This window comes from Terrapene carolina, unplaced genomic scaffold (genome assembly GCF_002925995.2).
Source record: "Terrapene carolina triunguis isolate 2854851 unplaced genomic scaffold, T_m_triunguis-2.0 Scaffold234, whole genome shotgun sequence".
In the NCBI taxonomy this organism is placed as follows: domain Eukaryota; kingdom Metazoa; phylum Chordata; order Testudines; family Emydidae; genus Terrapene; species Terrapene triunguis.
In genome coordinates, this window is record NW_020664585.1 from 3802485 (window position 1) to 3824025 (window position 21541).

General features: G+C 43.6%; 1 protein-coding gene across 1 annotated transcript; it reads left to right on the forward strand.

Moving 5' to 3' along the window:
- The first annotated feature begins 549 nt into the window (after window positions 1–549).
- Window positions 550–20967, forward strand: FOXN4 (forkhead box N4). Its single transcript, XM_024196124.2, has 10 exons — window positions 550–741; window positions 1600–1688; window positions 13673–13833; window positions 14579–14694; window positions 14793–14906; window positions 16026–16153; window positions 16669–16765; window positions 17688–17895; window positions 19526–19906; window positions 20717–20967. The coding sequence occupies exons 2-10, from the start codon at window positions 1603–1605 to the stop codon at window positions 20965–20967; spliced, it is 1542 nt and encodes a 513-aa protein (XP_024051892.1). The 5' UTR covers window positions 550–741; window positions 1600–1602.
- Window positions 20968–21541: the final 574 nt, after the last annotated feature.

The window sequence follows — 21541 nt, forward strand, 5'->3', positions numbered from 1 at the left end:
GGCACGGCTGGCAGAGCAGTATCCAGCGGCTGCTATTACCCCTTAATTCTCTCCCCACCGCACCTTCCTCCCCCAGTAAAGAATCCGCGGCTGCAATTGGTGGCGGGGGTGCATCCTGGTGCAGCTGCTTCTGGAGTGGCGCACGCTAGTCCTGTTCCCCATTCACCCCCCCAAAAGGGTGCTGAAGTGGCGCGCGCTGTTGCATTTGCCCCTTCTCTCGCCCACCACCCCACTCAAAAGCAAGAGACCTTTTGTTTTAAAAAACAATTTAATGTTGTCTGCGTCTAAACCCGGGATACCTTCTTAGCACCCCCCCCCCTTTTTTTTTCAACTAGGGATGCTAATTTTAATGCCCTATTACACATTTTGCAACAGGTTTTTAAATTTGAATTTTCTCCCTTCCCTCCCAACTCAGTCCTCGGGTGCATCCGAAGGAAGTTTAGATGCTATAAAAGATTAGAGAGCACAACCGCTGGCCAGAACAACTCCTGGGGGGCCTGGCAATCCGGGGGTGGGATGGGGACTCAGTGCTACTGGGATTGGGAAATGCTGCAGTCCCCTTGACCCTGCCCTGTGACTGACCCTGCAAAGCAACTCACTCGCCCTGTGCGCATGCTCCGGGCTGGACAGCTCCTGAGAGGGAAATTTAAAAACGGTTTGGAGACTGAAACTGCAGCCAAATTACAAAGAGAGAGATCCCTTTAGACCAGAGAAGTGCAGCAGCCGCAGATCTCACTCCAGGTACCATCCTGCAAGGTTTGCTTTGCATACAGTTGTGCAATTAGCACATTTCATTTTCCTGTAAGCACATAGGGTGTAATCTACAAGTTCCTATTGAGAAATATGTGCAGATAATGTTTAGATCTTGTTTAGTTCATGGAGGTTGCAAGCTTTTTCTGAAAACTTGGGTCAGTCTTATTGGCACATGTAGTTTTTATTTTTTTCCTCACTCAGCCTTAGCTGTACTTTTAGAACAATAGTGTTGCAAACAGTTACTCTTTGGGGCAAGTTGTATGACTGAATCTTTCCTTCCCTTTCTGCTAAAATGATCTCATTCATTGCCACAGCTGCTTGTATTATGGAGTGTTTTTAAATGACTCTGCAGTCACCCAGATTTTTTTTTAAACTTGTGTCTTCACATCAATTCTTTAGCAGAGTTTTTTCTGGTAATAACTTAGATGTACTTAAAATATTAGCCATTGTCATTTTTAAATGTCGTTTAGTTTTCCTAAATTTTAAATTTTCAGGTCATATGATTTTGTTTAGTATATAACAACTGACACACAACTGTTTTCCTAATTTGGTTGGTATTCAGTTCACACAACTGAGATGTCTGTAATGGATTCGTTTGACCCTCCCATTTATTACATCAGTTATATATTCTGCATTATGTTCTCCTTTGCCTTTCTAAAATATTTAGACATTTTATAGCCTAAGTAAAACATTGCTCTTAAAAGTGATAGGAAACGTGCCAACAACAATAATGGTCTTACATTCCAGGTTTTTTAATTTGGAATTTTTAAAATTTTCCTCTATACTGCTGAAATGCTGGATAGCTACTTCATACCTATATATATATTTTTTTTGTCTTCCCCACAGGAGATGATAGAAAGTGACATTACATCCATGATGTCAGGAATCATTAGAAATTCAGGGCAAAATCATCACCCCTCACCGCAGGAATACAGGTGAGGAATTTATCCATTTATAAAGAGGTGTTGCATCCTCATTGCCCATTAGATGACTAACAGTTATGTATGTTTCTAAATAAATTCAAATATTCCAGAAATCCTATTTAATGAAGAAGCTAATTACATTTAGCGCTTGTCTCTTTAAAAGAAATTTTCTCTTTGGTGACTGCTTGTAGCATACTGTGTGTTCAGAAACACCCTACCTTAAAATGTTTTGATAGTAAATCAGAGTCAATGCAAATATGTTCAAAGCCTGGTGTGAACTTCTGGTATAGTCTGTGCTCTGTGTGATTTGCCAGACTATGATACTCTTGTAAAATAGTAATGATTTAAAAGCCCCCTTTCATGTAGCATTTTGAATTGATAGGAAGCAGTCAGGAAAAACAGGAGTCATGTTCAACTAGCACTTGGGAAGGTCCTAATTAAAATAAATATTTGCTTTAGTTTCCAAATGCATTCATATGCCAAACTACTTATAATATGAACAGGAACAAACTTGGGTTTGCTGACAACCTTTAGCAAGTAGGCATTTATTTACCTATACCAACACTTATCCATTTAGAGTTTAAAAAAAATATTTTTTCTTAGAAGTCATGGGACAGTTATGCATGAATTACAGTGCTTTGGGTTAAGTTCAGCTACATCTTGTCACATGAGGTGATGTTTTATGAAATACATAATAGCATGTGAATCAGTGCAGCAAAGTGAAGAGGGTTTTTTGTTGGTTTGTTTGTAAATGCCGAGTGGGTGACTCTCACAGCCAGTGGGTGTTTTCAACATTTCCTTGGGTCAAAGTGGGCAGCCGTAGGTGTTCTTCTTCTTCTAGCCTCTCTCTATTCAAAATGCAAACATTGCCCGGCAGCTTCTTTCAGCGCAACAAGTGATTTGTTATACTGGGTGAAGCCACTATGGAGAAAGGTTTGTGAAACCCTGTTTGGCTGTTTATTAAAGCACTGTTTGCTCTAGGCATTTTGTTGGTTATGTAAATATTGGTAAAGAAATGTTTCAGTTGTTCAGGAAGGGTGTGGATGACCTGTGGATGCTCAACTGTAAATCAGTATTAGCTCCCTGAAGCATATAGCACCGTAACAAAGACCTTTCATGTATGGGAGATTCTTTAATTCATAGTAACAAACAAACAAAAAAGTTTGTATGCAGGATATGGTTTATTTTACTTTTAGGACACAGAGACAGTATCTTAGTTTACTTGGAGTTCAAGCAGGTTTTAAAACTGCTTTTAGTTATTTATTATATATTCTTAGAACTAACAGCTCCTACATCGCTAAAGTTGTTTTTAACTAGTTTGTGATTTTTTAAAAAAAGTCTTTTCTGAGTTATGTGACCTCATTTACAAGTAGAAACTTCTGATAAAAATGCATCAGATCTGAACTACACCGCAATTGTGGAACGGTATTTGTCCTACTTCATGAGAAAACACTTTGGATTATGTAAAAGAAAATCTTTTAGACTGAATGATTTTAAGAAAAGAATAGACCTGTCAAATTCTATCAGCTCTGTTTACTCTCCTGCTGTCACCACAGTCCAAGACTGGAACCCACAGTCCCGAGTTCTCCATGGGGGAGCAGCAGGGCTCCGCAGAGTAGGAAATGGCCTCCAATTAGTGAGTGGGAGGCTGGGACTATGCTGAGAAGACCCTTCTGTCTCACTTAGAATCTTTCAATTGGACAGTTGCACTTTGAGGAGACCAGGTTTTCCAGGAAGGGTAAAGAAGGGAACACTCAGAGGGAGAGAGACAGGAATGAAAGGCAGTAACTACAAATAATTGTACATGTGGTTTATAGAGAATGTGCGCCCGTGCGGCTTAAAGCTCAGATCTGAAACATTACAAGGTTTCCCTTGTTTTAAAAAACTCACTTTGGTGGATCTTGAGACCTTCCGGACCAAAAGCATATTTAAATGAGAGATAGTGGATGGAGTGGTGATATGGACTGTATTACTGAGTCAAGTCCAGACAAGGACAGACTTGGATGATGGTTTCAGATACATATTTTCAACAGTGCAACATAAAACACCTTCCTTGCTAAGTGCCATCTCCTACACCCTCAACTCCTCCCTCCTGAGGGATGTAGGTACCTGCCTACTTTGCATAAAAGGATGCATTTCCAACTCCTCCATAGAAAACATTGTTGTCTCTAACCCTTAAAGGTTAACCCCTTAATGGTAGCAGGGACACACACTTCTATTGACTGCAGCCAATATTTTAGGGAATGATAAAGCTGTCGAGGAGCTTGCTGGGATTGGCATTCCCTGAACATGTTGCTCTTACTAATTCATGTTTAAGACTAAACTGATTTCAGTGTAAATATTTTATTTTTCAAAACTGAAACAACAGGTGACAAGTTTATAATGCAATGGAGTATCTGTGGGTGATCCAGTACTGAGCTAAGTAAATTATAGGTTCTGAGTCAAAGCCTATTAAAGCAATGGAAAGACTCCCCTTGATGTCAGTGGGCTGTAGAGCAGGCCCTTGAGGAGCAAAGTGATTCAGCTTACAAGTGCTGTGGTCTCTAAGAATATTCTTTTCGGTAGAATTTTACAACATGGAGCTTGTACTAGATCTACCATTTATAGCTGTGTACATGAAAAGTAGCAGATGCTGTGGGCCCATATAGCACAGGATAGAATCAGACTTGTAGCTCTCCAGGCAAGAGTTTAGCCCCATAAGTCCCATTGTGGTTGGTGGTCATTGCGTAACTGGAATATCACATAACCTTTGACAAAACTATAAAGTCAGTAGTTAATGAGGCCCATTTCACTCAGATCATTTGGCATTAGTCAAAGTGCTTAATGTACACCACTTAGGCTAACCAAGTAAAACAGAATGGCAACTTTAGAACCATTAAGGGCCACTGGGCCAAATATTCATACAGTGAAGCAACTTTACACAACAGAGATTTTAAAAGTTCCTAAATACGTAATGATCCCAAACACAGGAATGGCTATTTATTTGCTAAAAATGCTCTATTTCCAAATCAGCATGTGGGTGAAACTATGCATTTTCCCCAAAAATCAATTGATTGTAGATTCAGTCGACCGACTTGTGGGGAAGTATGGGGAAATATGGTTATCAAATAACATAAGGGACATGTCTCAAAATACATACTGAACTATTCTAACTTTTATAATGGCTTAAATCTAGATTGACTTGACCATAGAACCAACTGCCCCCAGAGGACTTCAGTGTCTTATATAATGGGTCTGATTCTGCACTGTAGTCTGTCTGCGTTTACAAAGTATCAGGCAAAACCCCCCGTGTTGTCTGTGGAAGTTTCCTCAGAAATGACTGTGGAGCTAGTCCAACTACTGTAATCCAGGTTTTAACACCTCCTGATGAAGGTCTGAATTGATTTTAACTGCCATTTCAAAAAGCCATACATATTTTTACAGAAAAAGTACATATTTGTTAAGGGTGGGACATTCACAAAAGTCACAAAATTCACTGTTAAGAAATATTCAACATTCTTGCTCACGTTTGACTCTTCTTGTTTTTAAAATATAGCAGCAGCATACTGGTTTTGGCCAATCACTAACCTACTCCTGTTACAGGGTGGTAACAGTGACATACCTAAAATGCTGTGTTTGGACCATATGCCTCTAGAATAAGAAGGGAATGCAAGCGTAATTCATCTGGCCTAATCAGCATTTATGCAAATACAAATTTAAAAGAGTCAAAGAAACATACTTGTGTATTGGTACAGCAAGGAATACTTTTAAAAGAGTCACTAACTAAAATGAAATGTCACTTTTCTAGCTTAAGGAATCACCTTACAAATAGTAAATAAAACTACTGTCTGTAGCTTATCACGTTGTGTAACGGTTGTTGGACTTTCAGTGTAGTGTAGTATAACAGCATCCACACTTCCCCTCTTTCTGATTTATTTGAGCAGCCTTGTACAATATTTTTGAAGGACTTGCAATGCAGATATAAAGTCACTATTCATATTAGGTTAGAAATAAGGGTGTAAATAGGTAGCTCTTAGCCAAAAGGTGTTTAAATAGTCACAAAGCACTGACTGTAGGAATAGAAAATATCTACTTTACTTGCGTCATGTACTGGGTGAAGCGCATCCTCAATAAATAAATAAATCTTTAGTGTTACAGGAATATAAATACACAAAATTATCACAGGAGCATTAACCCATTAGATATCCTGGCTAAATTCCAACTGATGTAATTACATACTTCCAACAAACTCCCCCCCCCCCCCCCGTCCCCCAGATTCATCTGGTTAAGATATACCTCAGTTCCTATCCTAAATGGTTATGTAGTGTGGCTTTGTTCCGATAGGCCCCGATTCAGCAAGAGATTTAGGCATGTTTGTAGTCCTATTGAAAGCAATGAGATGGAGAGTTATGCACATGCTTAAATAACTTGCTGTGTTGGAGCCATAAACAGCTGTTATGTTCCATTCCAGAGATAGCTGCACTTCAATGGTGGAGAAAGGGCCTTGTCTACTGCTTGTATATCAGTTTGTTTGTAAAATGTTTTGTGACAGAAGGTGCTTGTAAGAAACGACTACTGTCTGTCTGGAAGTCAGGCTACAACATGAGCAAACCAAGTTTGGAATTTGGATCTGTGAGGAGCAATCTACGATTTAAATATTTTCAATATTCACCCTTGGGCACAGTCAGGATCTGGGAGTTTGCATTAAAATAAAACATGCTGCAGCTAAAAGGTTACAAATACATAATTAATACAACAGTAGTTGTTCCTGAAGAGAATTGCAGTGTCCATTCCCTTGACACCGTGATATGGCTGAGGGATTTTATCACCTTAGTTGCTTTAAAAAAAAAAAAAAAAAGAGAGAGAGACACTGACTTCCTAAAAACGAGTCAAACGCAAGGTGCTGAGAATTGATTTAAGTGGATTACCTCAACTGTTGCCCATGCAGTTCCTGAAATTTACTAATCAATGTAAATTAAAAAGCGATGGCCCTTGCTCCTCAAATTATTTTGCATTTACAAAATTCTTACTTCTAGCTCTGCCAGTCTATAGGCCCCATCCTGCAAAGTTCCAAGACCCCTCAGCGTTCAATGAAATCAGTACAGAGGACCCTGAACCCCTCACAGGAAGGGCTTGGCACCTAGTTCAAGACCCAGGGCAGAAAATGAATTTGGTTTAGTGTTCAGTTATCAGAAGAAGTTTCAAATACTCGTGGTACAGAACACTTATCCTTTTATCTATAAAGCTCTCCCACATCCCCAGTGAGCTAGAATGCTTGGATCCCTGAAGCAGTGGGTAATACTGCTGACTTAGGCCTGGTCTATGCTAAAAAGTTAGGTCGACCCAGCTACGTCGCTCAGGGGTGTGAAAAATCCACAGCCTGGAGCAGCATAGTTAAGCCAACCTAACCTCCGGCGTAGAGAGCACTAGGTCAACAGAAGAGTTCTTCTGTCAACCAAGCTACTGCCTCATGGGGAGGTGGATTACCTAGGCTGACCGGAAAACCCCTCCCATCAGAATAGGTAGTGTCTAAGCTGAAGCGCTGAAGGTGCAGTGTTTCAAGTGTACACAACCCCATGGTCATTTACACCTGTGCAGAGTGAATGTAGCATGGAGGCATTCTACACTCAGTTGGCACTGGAGTAGATACCGGTACAAGATGCAGGGCAAAGGGAAGTCAGTCCAATGTTGGTAATCAGGAGATAAAACAAGGGACAGCCGATGAAAACAAGAGCAAAATAAGAAGCCACGTTTTCTTCCATGGAAGAACTTGCAGAGGAAGGTGCTACGCAACATGAGTCAGTTTGGCAGAATAGGATCCATAGCAAGGAAAGATTGTTGCATGGAGCACAGCAGGGAGTCAGCATCTACCGATTCACTTCCCAGCTCTGCGATTGACTTCCTGTGAGACTTGGGCAATCATGCAGTTCAATTTATGGCTCAGTTCCCCACTCTCCCCTCCCCCCCGATATTGATCTGCTTCCATGGGGCACCGTGAAACTTAATTGAAAGGTAGAAACCATTTTGATAGCTGTTAAGGTACATCTACCAGAGGCTAAGCATCTTTGCTCAAGGTCTTTGAAGAGTTTTGTACTTTTATCCTAACTACTGAAGAAAAAGGAAAAGTGAAACAGCAACACTGCACACAGTGACCAGGTTTGGGGTTTTTTTCCCCCAAAGCCCTGTATCATTTAACGCCGGGCAGGGGTAGTCTATTTTTTGTCAAGGTCCAAATTTCTTGGTCAAGGTCCAGACTCCAGAGAAAATAATAAAACAACAACAACAAGTAAATAAAAAGACTTCAGGGTCCGTTCAAAGCATCTGGCGGTCGGATTTGGCCCACGGTCTGCCCATTGACTACCCCTGATGCCGGGGTTCCTAAATGGTGGTTGGTGGAGCACTTGGTGGTGGTCCAGGGAGAGCTGTCTGGTCTCTGGGACTAGCTGAGCTTATTTCCAGGGGACCCAGAAACGAGAAAAGGAACAAGAAGGAGCAAGCCCGCCTCATTGCCTGTATGTAGGGGGCACTGAATCCTATGTAAGAGACGCAGGGGAAGCTGGATTTGTTGGCAGAGACCCATGCCAGCCATTAGCAGGAGAGGAACTTCCAAAGGGAGAGAGAGATGCTTGTGCTGCATGGGAGACAGGAATCAAGTGGCAAGGAAGCATTTGCAGAGGTAAAGGGGAAAGAAGAACAGAACAGATAAAGTGAGGAGCAGACAGTGTGACTAATTAACTCATTTTTTAAATGACGGAACATTTCCTGCATTGGAGACAGCTAAAATATGTAAGCAATTGGTGCAATTGCCTAAGGGATGTTTGCAATCACAAACGAGAAGGGAAGTTCTCTTTGTGACCACAATGTGAGTGGAGGTTTCCATGAGAGCCTCTAGGACACGGCCACCCTACACTGAGAAAATGTTTGAGAATTTACCACTTTCCTAGACCATCCCTAACCTTCAAATCTGAGCTTAATGACTTCAGCCTGAGCATTCTGTTTACAAGCCAGGCTGCCTTTATACAGCCTTAGGGCAGTACAGACAAAAACAAAAAAAAACAAAAAAAAAAAAACCACACCCATAAATTCTCCAGGAGAGAGCACAATGTGCTCCCTCAGCAACAGCCGCCATCTTGAACTGAAACTGCTTTCCAAAAATGGAGGGCTTCCCAGCAAGCAAGCTGGCAGACTCCCTAGACATTTTTAGTAAGTATGTGTTAGGTATACTCCACTGGTATTTAAATTCATCTGAGCCACATGTACCTGGGGCTGTACAAACACACAGGAAGACATGGGCCCTGCCTCCAAGCGTTTACCAGTAATTTAAGACAAAAAAGGGAAGAAGGATACAATGGAGATACACCAAACAGATAGTTTTGTATGCGTGTTATATCTATATAGTTGTAGGTTGGGAGGGGGCCACAGGATTACACAGGTGGAAGAAGGTTGAACTCCATGAGTAGATAAATTGACAGCTAGCCACTACTACCGTATGCATGGTTTAACTAAAGCAGATGGTTTGATTTGCATTTTTTTCCCCTAAGAGTCAAAGACACACCCAGAACCCATCTACCGTTAGAGGAGTTGAATTTATATTGCATAGTATATTTGTACATTTAAAAAACCAAGCGATAGGACTGCTCTCCCTGTGTTAATCTTTGTAAAAGGTCTGAGCTCTCATTGCCTGGATCGGGTTACTGTGAAATGTGCAGTACTGAAGTGACTTGAAGTCACTACTGCTGAAATTTACATTTGTTTTGAACAACTCAAAGAATAATCCCTTTGTGCCACATGTGTTTTTGGTAATCTGCTTAGATTCTACTATTTTACTACAAACTATTAATGTTTGTTAGAATACTTGTCAGTCTATTTTAAAGAATAGTTGCAAGAGAATACATCAAAGCTGTTTAATTGAACAAAACAGAAGTCCGTTTTGTTTTGATGGGAAGTATAAAGTCAAATTCAGACTAGAAGCCTATGCCAGGATGGAGGGGGCTAAAATAATCTCCCTCACAAGAATCACATTTGTTTTGCAAATGGATCAGAGCGCTCTATTTCACTGTATCCTTGTATCTGCTTTAAAATGGGGCATAGTGACTGATAGATGAACTTTAAAAGTAAATCAAATCTTTAAAATATGGCCTATATGCCCCTCCCTGTCTCTGTCAGCGGAGGTCCATGCCTATGCCCGATATACTGTCTGCACGCTGGTCTGTGATTTTGTGGAATAAGGATGCTGTATAAAAGGAAAGATGTTCTTCATGTTATACTAGGAAGTAGGAGAATCTTGAGCTTCCTATTGTTCAGTCAGCACCCTATTCAGGCTGTTTGCAGTTAAGGTTTCTGACAACATCTTACCACACAAAGTGGATTACTAATCATTTAGGCTTCTAGAAAGAGCTGGATGGATCCACTTAACGTTAACATAAAGCAAAGGAATTTATCAGTTTTCCAAAGAGATAAACGTAGAGAGGTTATTGTGCAACTATGGCTTCTGTGGTCCTCCCCTTCGGAGCTGTTTAGCCCATGCTGTGGAGTGGAGAGAGGGCATGTGGCAGATTCATTTCCTGACAGGAGGCGTGTGCAATGGGTTTTGACCCTCACCGCCCATCTGACCCCATTATTTGTTGAAGGAGCTGACTTGTCTGGAAGGACTGGCAGGGACCAGGGTGCCAGATGGCATGTGTGTGTCTGTGTGTGTGTTGTGTGTTGGCTGTCATTCAGCCAGATTAATGTGAAGTTTGTAAAAAGGAGGAGGGAAAAAAACAATTAAGCAAGAATGCCAAAAACAATGGAGGCCACGTGCCACTGGGCAACAGTCGTTTGCAGCACAATGGGTTATCGGCTTACAATGAACGGGTCCAACTGTTGCAAACGACATGAGCCTGCCCAGTTTTCAAATCATTTAATGCTCTTGTTTACTTACAACCCAGCCAATCGCTAAGTAGGGAGAGTGGTCACCTGATGTTCTTTTTATGCATTTAAGTCCCAGGCCTCACAAAATAACTGAACAGTGGTAACCATGGCAATGCTAATTATTGCACTATAACTACAGTAGGAGAAAGAAACCAGGGTAGACTCGGAGGAGGATTTGAAGACGTTTTTGGCCAGGAATTGAGCTTTGGCTTCTGCTTGTTTTGGGTTTTAAAATCTTTGTGCAAACAAATAAAGTTCTGCTTTAGAGATCTACTGGGTAAGAGAGTTTGGGGAACTTTTGAACTGCTGAAAATCTTGACTAGAAAGAGCTAAAATCTCAATAGCCTTTTGGGCTGCAACACACTGCTGTTTTGGCATTTTATGTTAAGCTGATTTAGACTCGTGTAAAACATACAAGATGCTTCAGCAGAAATCAGATTTATTTACTGCCTCTGTCTCACCATTTGACAATGGATGCACATTAGTGCAGTGCACCTGGCTTTTTAAAAGGTCACTTGTTTATTGGAGAACGTTTTCAGTTAGGGTGTTTTAAAAAGAGAATCTACAATCTCAGGCTAACCTGTGTTCTTCCAAAATAGAAACATGTTTCCAATGGCTGAATCTGTGCAGTCCTTACTCAGGGCTATGTAGAGATATCCTCCTTACTTACGTGAAGTAGTTCCTGACTCCTTGAGGAGTCCCTCTGACTTCCTCAGCACTATTCAACATGAGAAACAATCTCGCAATCTGGACATCAGTTTGTAATCATGTTAACTCACTGACTTCAATGGCAGCTTTGAATTGAGTAAGAACGTTTGCAATTTGGCCCTCCATGTAAATGTGTTTGTTTTTGCTTTTTAGGCCGTGCATTTCCTTATCAGCAGTAATACAAAGTTGATCGTGTCTTTCTAAGAGCACAGCATGGGCAAGTGGGGCAAAATGTGCAGAAATTAGATTTCTAACTGGAACTTTTCACCAAGAGAAGTCTGGGCTGTTTTTTCATTGGCTTTATCAGTTAAGATTGTAAGAGTTTATGACCATAAATGCAGACTATCTGAAGATTTAGCACATCGAAGGCTGTTTTAAAAAATTAAGTTGAGTATAATTCCATTCGATCTCACCAAGGCCCGAATGGAGGAGATCTGCAGTCCACAATCTAGATTTTGCTTTGTAGTGAAGATTGCGTTGTGCTGGTTTCTGAAACCCTCATATGTTTGATTTAAGGAAGGGCTAGATCTGAATTTTTGTTATAACCTGAACAGGATTTAATTCTGAATACAATATTTCATGCCCTGTGACAACAAAGCACACCGCAGCTGAGAGCCGGCCTTCTGATCTTCCTGGATATGGCTGGTTTTAATCTAACCTACTCTAATGTCGTTTTGTTCATGGCAGTTACGGTCCTGTTGAGGATATAAAGCCTTTGCTCCCCAAATCAGCAGGGGCTGGGGGGGCTATTGCAGAAGCATGTTCAGCTCCTGGGGCAGAAGCACTTTTCCCCAGCCTGGCATGGGCTGGAAGTGCTCTGGAGAGAGTATGGATGTGGGACAGGCGGTTGGGGGCAAATGGAGATGCATTTCGCATCTCCGGCAAGGTGGTCCCCTGCAGCTGATTTTCTGAGAGAGACTGGGACTGACTGCAGGAGGGGCCAAGGTAGGTGAGGTAACATCTTTTATTGGACCCACTTCCATTGGGGGAAGGTGCAAGCTTTCAAACTGCACACAGCACTGCACTCCGCTGCAGCCGGAGGGAAGGTCCCCACGGTACAGAGCCTTTGAAGGTGGGATTTGCATCACGCCCCAGCTCCCAACACCAACAAAGACCTCTCTCCTTTGGAAACGTCGACATCCACATGATACAGTAGCTGGAAGAAGCTCCTTCAGACTGTCAAAGGGCCCACTAAGTAAAGGCTGTTGTGGGTGCAGGTGCTGAAATTCCTCATTAGTCTTGTCATTAGCTGGATTTCAGACTTAATGGAATACTGTCAGGTTAAAAATCCTATTTTAAACCATGGAGTGTCCTTAGGTTACTGCAATCCATCAGTGTGTGCGCACAGGCATGTAGTGGGGGAATGGTCAATTTCAGTTTTGTTTCTAGGCAGTTTCCCTTCCTGGTTCTCATACACTAGCACAGTGCTGCATTGTTTGGTTTGCAGATGCTGCAGGGGAATGTGGATTTGGAATTAAAATAAAGTTCATGGAAACAGTTCCATAAAAAAAACCTGTTTTTACAAAATCTTATTCTCAGCCAAAGTTGCCCTCGCAGTGTCCATCTGGAAACGGACAGAGACCCTTTAAAGATCTCGTGCTAACTGATTTTTCTTTTTAAATTTTCTCAGAGTGGTTAGAACATTATGAATCTACTGCTTCACCCCTCCACCCCCCAAGTTTTAAAGTAATTTTTGAGATAAGTACAAAACAATCACTCCTTTTCAGTACTTCGGTACCAATTCTAAAAAGCCTTAAGCACACACTTTGAGCACAGGAATGGTCCCACTGAAGTCAATTTTCCATTACCAATGTTCTGTGTGGGTTATTTTAAATTAAAGTATTTTTTTTTAGTACGCCAAACTGGACCTTTTTTAAAGCATCAAGTGCTCCTAGACTGATAACTTAACGTTTACAGCACGGGCTGAATGTTGACAGCCACTTTAACCTCTGAAAACCAGCATTTTAGATGGAAACACCAGCAGCACTTGGAGTACAGCACTGCTGCTCTGACCGCAGTGCTAATGCCCTTCTCTCTCGCTCATGCAAAAATATACTTTTCATAATGTTCAGCTGACCACTATATTGTTCTATAGGGAGATCTCGACAGAACAGTCTCCTAAATTGGTCCTGGTTCAAAATAGAAACACTTCAAAGCCTGCTAAATAAAATGTTACCTCTTACAAAGGAACACATGGAGGCATTATGAATGGGAGATGGGGCCTGAACCAAAAATTCACATCTTGAGCTTTGGATCCACATCTCAACTTTGTAACTCAGACCCACATCTACTGTTAACTTGCATTAGGCTGGGCCCCCCAAGACATCCTTCTTACCTATAGACAATCTAGCAGAATCTTTGTGCTCTTTGCTAACATCTCACCTTGTTCCCTGCAGACTCTTGGCTTCTGCCCCATCCCAGTTGAGTGAAGACCTTCCAAGCGACTTGCAGTCCTTGTCATGGCTGACCTCTGTTGATGTTCCTCGCTTACAACAGATGGCGAGTGGAAGAATGGACTTCAGCATCAGCTCTCAGGAGTCCATGCTGCAGCAGACAGGTAACTTGCCCTGCTGCTAAATGACAAATAATAATAATAATGAGAGACAAAACCTCTGTAACTAGCTTTCTTGTTTGTAACTTTTCACAGTAAGTACAGTAGATTTCGCTCTCTGCCAGAAGCACTACATCCTGTGTATTTTTTTTTAAGAGGCAGTGCGTACTAGGGGTTAGAACAAAGATCGAAGAGTTTGGACTTTACTTTTATGCCCAGCTAAGTCTCCTTGTGTGACCTTGGCGCAAGGACTTCGTTTTCAGAAGTTCTCAGTATCTCTGGAAATGGTCATTTATCTGTGCCTTTGTTTCAACATCACTAAAATGAGAATTGACCAATCCTGCAGCTGTGCGCTTCATACAGCCTCTCAGTTAATGGTCACCAAACTTCTCCTTAGTCTTAACATTACTTCAGCAAACACACCTATTTGTGTTCACTTTATGGAGCAATCTATGCCATTAGAATATAAAATCTTTTGGGGCAAAAATTGTAATTCAGTATAATTTACCCTTTGTAAAATGCCACATACACTAATGGCACTACAAAATCATTAGAGAGCTGTCACCTAACACCCTAGCAGCAGCTGCTCTCAGTGGCATCTGATGTCACCCTTGCAGTGTGTTTTGAGTTCAGTCTTATTTCCATGGAGTCTAATCAGAGTTGAAATAAGGCTTTAAAAATAAATAGCAACTAAGTTTTCAGAGATGTAGTTTTGTGTGGGTGCGTTCATCATGTGCTTTTTCATGAATAGGTCCTGTGCCAGGTAATATGCATTCAACAGGTGCTCCGGGAGCAATGATTCAGGTGCAAGCCAGTCTGCCACAGGGAATTGTGGGACTGAATACTATTACATCGCATGGAGCAAACGTAAGAGCTGACCTGAGCGGGTTAATTGTCATTGCAGTGTTTGCCAAGGAAAGATGTTTGACTATAGGACCGACACTTTTGTCTTTTCATCCCAATAGATGAGCCAGTACACAGTCGGAGGGCAGCCATCTCCTAGTTTACAGTCACAGCACCCGCTTTTCCCTGCTCCTCATTCACAGCAAGGGTTTGCCATCGCACAGAATGCGCAACAGGTACTATTGTTTGCTATGCGGCCTGCGTCTCAGAGTAGCTGTACAGACCGGATTTGCAGGCTCTTACACAGACCTACAGATATTCTGCACCAAAGTGAACAGCTGAGCTAAAATTGCCTTGAATCCCCCTAACCTAATCTCTGTGCACGTGCCTTTTAGAGTCAGGTTCTAAAATGCCAATTCTAGGAACCCTTCAGAAGGAAAAACACCACTGCCTCCGCTACCACTGGTGACGTGCCATAGAAACTCAGCATTGGGAGTGTTCACTTTCCAGAACCAGTAATCAGCTGCTTATTCCAACCAGGTTATCACTACACAATCCCCACCCCAAATTGGAAGAAAACTTATTCTATTCGTGTGTCATTTTACCCACCCTCAGCCAGCTTCCTGACGACTCTGCTCACTGAAACTGCAATGCCCCGGGTCAGGTCAGCTTTGCAGCCAGGAGCAGACTGCACCAGCACAACCCACCCAGTTCTTCTACTGTGGATATTTAAAAAAAAAACAACCCACCTTAGTCAGTCTCCAGAGCTTCAGGACAGTATTTTGCCAATGCTAGATTGCTCAAAAATGTGATGAACCTGAGGTGGGGCAGGGACAGCCTGGGATAGAGCTGTGACAATGTCACAAATTACAAATAAATTATTTGATAATAGCACTCGGATGAGCAAGAGCTGTGTGTGCTACTGTACAGTGAACCAGAATTGGGAAGCTTTCGGTATGTTCATTTTAATGATGTCCTGTAATTTGGTGTCTGAATCAATTAGAATCTAAACAGCATAGAAAGTGTCTCCCTTGCAAAAGGGGAAGGGGGCTTGCACGGGGGGTGGTATTTCATTATGAGAAAGGATGGAACTTGTTACAAACTCTCCATGTCCTTTAGTCCGCACTTGGCTTTACCGACTGAGAGATTGGTTAGAATCTCCCGTCTCCTCAGAGCACAGGAGCCTGTTTGAGGAAGTACTGTCTGGAATGTGATCTTTTTGGGGAGCTTTTGTTTCTCATCAGTACAAAGCCAGAAATAACACACGGCAATTGTGTGTGTGTGTGTAAGTAAGTAAGTAAGTAATGGGGAAAGCGGATTCTTCTGACAGTTTTCCCTCTTTCTTCTCAATACAGTGTAACCCAGCTGCAATATACAATGCATCCTATGGACCCCATCCTCAATATTCTCAACCTCGCCTTGCCCCTCACACTGCTCAGGAAGTCCATCCCAAACATTATCCCAAGCCAATCTACTCCTACAGGTGAGTGGAGAACAAGCTGGGATATTGCGCCAAGCCTGCATTTGACTTGGTTATAAATGTATCATACTTGGCACAGCAAAAGCTCCGTTTCCTTTCCTAGCACAAAACCGATTTACTTTTCCCATGATCTTGACAGAAGCCTTCTCTGGAGAGGCAAATCCGCATCACTCCTCCGACAGCACTCTGCTGTTCTGTCTAGGTTACTAGTGTAGTTAACAGTGGAAAGACCTTGGCAAGTTAATCCCCTTCCAGCAGAACAGAGGTGGAGTAACAGCGCCAAAGAGCTTGGTTCTCAAGGTTTCATTCTCTCTTTTGGACCCTTAAACACGGAAGCTGGGTATTGTTACTGTAGAGCTGATGAGACCCCGAGTGCAGTGGGAAGTGACTGTTCACACGGGCACTCGTGTCTGGGCAAAGGCGGGTGTCAGGTTGCTCGGTAAAGAGGAGGAGATTATGGGCCAACACACACAGCCTGAAGAGGGAACCGGCTTTTATCTTCTCTCTCTTTCTTCCAGCTGCTTGATTGCAATGGCATTAAAGAACAGTAAAACAGGCAGCCTCCCAGTGAGTGAGATCTACAGCTTCATGAAGGAGCACTTCCCCTACTTCAAGGTAAGGAATCAATAAGCTTTTATGACTGAAGGGAACAAAACAGGCCTCGCCACTTGCCACTGCATTCGATCCGTAGCATCTCAAGATGCTGTGTACCAAAACCAACCACCCCCGACACCCACGCGTCTCCCCTGCTTTACCCTGGCTGCATTTTAATTGCGGAGTCACACTCGGTCTAGGGGAGCAGGCTATTTAGGCATAAGCCTCTGGGCATACACAGAGAAAACAGCCTGGCCACAATAGGTGGCACCATGACCTCATCCTCCCTCCATCCCCTCCTTGGGCTGTCCCCCAAAGCAAGAACACCCCCGTCCCCGAGAGAAGGTGGCCTCAAGGAATGCCATCCCTGGTAGCCTTGGAGCCTCCCTCAGATCTTCCTAGGTTTTTACACGGGGTCTATTGCTATGACATCTAAGGGCTGGTATCTCCCCCCTACTCTCAAGCAAACGGTGTCCAGTTCCACAAACTCTGCCTTGGGCAGACCCATGCATGTAGCAAGTTCCACAGCCAGTTGTCCCCCCGTGAAAATATCCTGCTGCCTCCAGGCCTCCACAGAGCAAGTCTAGGGCCTGTCAACAGCACAGCCTCAGCTGAGCGCACCGGAGAGAAGGGTAGAGGGCCTAGGGAGAGGGGCCGTCTCAGAGGTAAGTCGGACCCAAACTGCTTTATTTACGTTGAGACCAAGGCCTTGAACTGTGCTTGGAAGCTAGTGCAGCCCAGAGCCTCGTGACATACAAAAAACATGCAGCATAAGGAGGCCGGGTACGATATGCTGAAAGCTGCTTGTGTTGCTAAACGGGTGGGCAGGTTGCTGTAATCTGCGGGGCCTGTGAGAGTCCCCCATGGAGAATTCACAGTCCATCCACCCGACGGCTCTCCTCATGGCAGCAGCTTATTCGAATAACAACCTTCTGCCCTCCAGACAGCTCCCGATGGTTGGAAGAACTCTGTGCGCCATAATCTCTCCCTGAACAAGTGCTTTGAGAAAGTGGAGAATAAAATGAGTGGCACCTCACGCAAAGGCTGCCTGTGGGCCCTCAACCCTGCCAAGATTGACAAGATGGAAGAAGAGATGCAGAAATGGAAGAGGAAGGACTTGGCCGCTATTCACAGGAGCATGGCCAATCCAGGTAGACTGGCATTGGGCTTTGCCACTTGGTGTGTAGAAGAGTCACAGTAAACGAGACGGTTTGGTCAGTCGTACATAAATTGTTATAGTTATCCAGAGCAGGGCTTGGGAAAGGAGGGAAAGTGTTTCAGAGGACAGGGTCGCTCTGTGGGGCTCGTTGCACGTAGGCAGCTGCCAAGGACTGGTTTCGCTAGCTGAGTGATTAGGGAAGCAGTGCACCACGCTCTTCTGGCACACTCCAGGAGTGTTTATTATTGGCCTAAAATCAAACAGGTTTCTCAGGAATCTAGCATAAAAAGCAGGCCTGGGTTTGCTGGAATAGTACCTTCCATGTGAAACAGTCAGCGCTGGTATCGGAACTGAGCCGCAGGAGCACAGGAGAGGCAGAGAATTTTTGTTAATCTATTTTTTGATTCAGCACTTCATCCAAAGCTTCCTTGCTTGGTGTGCTTCCTAAATTCCCCTGCCTCTGACCCTTCCAGCCCTGATCCACCCTCCCAGGCCCTGACTCATGTTCCCAGCTGCTGCCTCTCCCTGCCCTTCTCTATCTGATCATCACTCCCCTCACCTCTCCTGGGAGTGTCGTCTAGTGATTAATGCTGGGCAATGAAAGCCAGAACTCCTGGCTTTTATATCCAGCTTTGCCTCTAACATTGTGAGATTTTGGGCAAACCCGACTTCAGCTTGGACTACTCACCTGTAAAATGGGTGCGCCGCTTCCCACCTAGCAGAATGGGTGGGAGGCGGAATTCATGCTGTACAAAGCTTTGAGATCATCTGGCGGAAGATGTTAAATTACCAACAATTTTCTATTCTCAGCCCTGACTCCAGTTTTCTCAAAATATCCCAGTCACTTATCTTGAGACAGTAACCATTCATCTTATTTGGGTATGCCGGCTCTTTCAGATTCAGATCCGATCCGATCCAAGATGATTATCTTCTGTCCCAGTTTTTAGACGTTCTAGACAAGTTCCGCTGCCTCTGATGGTCAGTGCTTTAGAGCAGTGCATTTCAAACACCACATTTCATGCCTATTTTGCAGAATTGAGATTTTTATTCATGCTCCAAGATTTCCCCATTTTTGTAACAAAAAGCGTATTTGTTAAGCTCTTACTAGCATGGCAGTGGCTGAAACCAAACCTGACCTTTCCTGGTAAGTCTGGAACGTGTGATCAGAATGACATAACATTTTATTTTTGACTGAAGAGTTGAAAAACAAAGTAGTATTGAAGCTATCATGTGGCTGTCCTAAAAACATACTTAAGATGTAAAGACAAGTTCAGCAAATCCTCAGTCAGATTAAAATTCCCTGACCTCTATCAACAAGGAGCTCACTGTAGGTCTGCCCCATGTGGTTTGAAGAGTGTTAGCCTGACTGCCCTGGTAAATATGCCAGGCTTTTCCTGGCCTGATCATAAGACATCAAAGGGAAGACCTGTGTATGGGAGGGAGGGAGGAGTGGAGGTGGCAAGAGGTACCTGTCCAGCTCTAGAACTGTACTTCTGGAGCGTGTCCCTATTTACTGCTGAAAAGCAAAGCATGCATTGCAAACCCTCAGCTGCCTCAGGGACCTACTAGCCCTGCTCACACCATGGTAGACGTGTATACTCAGTTGCTTATTTTCCATACAGAGGAATTAGACAAACTAATCACCGACAGACCTGAGAACTGCAGGCGGCCTAGTAAACAGGCAGAATCCGAAGTGTCCACACTGACCCACATGACCGCAGCCCAAGGCCGAATCTCCATCTCCAAGCTGCAGCCCCAGCCCATGACTCTCTCTCTGCAGTCCATACCACTGCATCACCAGATCCAGACCCAGGCTCGCATAGCCCCGGACTCACCGGCACCTGCCCAGACACCTCCTCTCCATACTCTGCCTGACATGAGCCAGAGTCCCCTTCCTCACCACCCAATGAGCCGTGCACCCGCAGACTTCCTGAATGTGACGGCAGATATGAACACCGAAGTGGATGCTCTTGATCCAAGCATCATGGATTTCGCACTACAAGGTAAAGGGGAAGCTGGATGGGAGCACGGTGTGTTAGTGTTACCTAGTTATGGAGACACTGTACATATAAAACACATCCTGGATCCAGTAGGACATACTGGGCTCACCTCCACTGGAATACTGCAGGACTGGGCTGAAATAGAAGATCAGAATCCTATCTGGAATACTATGGTTTATGTGCCTTGAATTTCCCTACGTCCTTCAGTATAATTTAGCCCAGTGGTGCAGTGTCCAGTGAAGATTAGGAGTGTATGTGGGAGGGACGGGGGGGGGGGGGGGGTGGGTTAATGGTCCAAGAAAAGGCACCATGGTCATGGCCAGTCTGAGAACCTGCCTAGAACAGGATCGCCCAAGTGCTAATCTTAGCTCGGACAATGACTTCCCTTGTGGCCAGGGACAAGTCGCAGTCTTGGTGCCTCAGTTTCCCCACCTGCAAAAAGGAACACTTCTCCACCTCCCAGGGTTGTTGTGAAGATTAGCTGCGTCGTGTCCATGCAGCATGGCAGGAGAGAAGAGTGCTATATAAATAATATCATTACGGGTGAAGAATACATTTTAAGCAGGTTGGGAGGGGCAGGAAAGTTAGCTGTGGACTGACCAGCTGAACCCATATTATTCCTGCTATTCTGCAGGCCTTTGTACCACAAAACCAAAAACCTAGTCGCTCACAAGCATCATCCTATGACTGAGTAGAAATTAAAACCTTTCAGTTAAGATAGTTAAACAGTTACTCTTAAGACCATTGTATACCTTGAACCCAGCCCATGGCAGGTCAAAACTGTAACAGGACTGAATTTATCATCTTTTAAAGGAAATATATGGGAAGAAATGAAAGATGACAGCTTCAATCTAGATACCTTAGGTGCCTTCAGCAACTCCCCTCTCCAGCTCTCAGACTGTGACCTGGGCACGGCTGGCCTCACCCCCGTCTCGAGCGGTAGTGATTATTCCTTCTCAGACTTACAGGTCACAGGCCTCTACACTACTTACGCCACGCTGGATAACGTAGCCTCATCCCAGTACATGAATGGTCAAGGCAACAAGCCCATTGCTCTGCTTTAAGATTCACACATGTGAGGACCTAAGTAACTCATCACAGGCCTATTCCCTTTGAGGCCTTAGGATAGGATCTGAAAGCTGGAAAGCAGCTCCTTCTGCAGACCCCTGCATCATGCAAGGTATTTACCAGAACTCTCAGTGTGATGCCAAAATGTATCAAGCCAGTACTAGCACGGGGTTTGTGAACACACCTCCCTCGTCATCTTCACTGAGATCAAAAAGGATTTTGGCTGTTGTGATACAAGAACGGGGAGCTGACAAAACGGAGCGTGGAGTGCATCAGTTAGGAAAAACTTTACTAGAACAATTCACACACGAGTCACATTATGTTTGAACGTAATCCAACCCTCAGAACTAACGTCGAGTGCAGGACTGACATGCAGATTCCGTCTGACCACAATATACACAGGAGCCCATGCACCAGCTCACTGCTCCAGCGGGCCGAGTCAGAGATTCCGAGAACCACCTGACCTTATGTATTTGTTTCTTTTTTTCCAAAGAGCCAAATAACCGCAGCCAAACAAACAGAGATCACATGCCGTTTCTGGAAACGCTTGCAATGCCAACACCTTTCTGA

Bases quoted from the DNA above. Each gene is read 5' to 3' on its own strand.
- FOXN4 (XM_024196124.2), top strand. From the start codon at position 1,603: ATGATAGAAAGTGACATTACATCCATGATGTCAGGAATCATTAGAAAT. The intron at 13,834-14,578 runs GTAACTTGCCCT...TTTCATGAATAG, and splicing joins GTCCATGCTGCAGCAGACAG to GTCCTGTGCCAGGTAATATG. The intron at 14,907-16,025 runs GTACTATTGTTT...TTCTCAATACAG, and splicing joins TCGCACAGAATGCGCAACAG to TGTAACCCAGCTGCAATATA.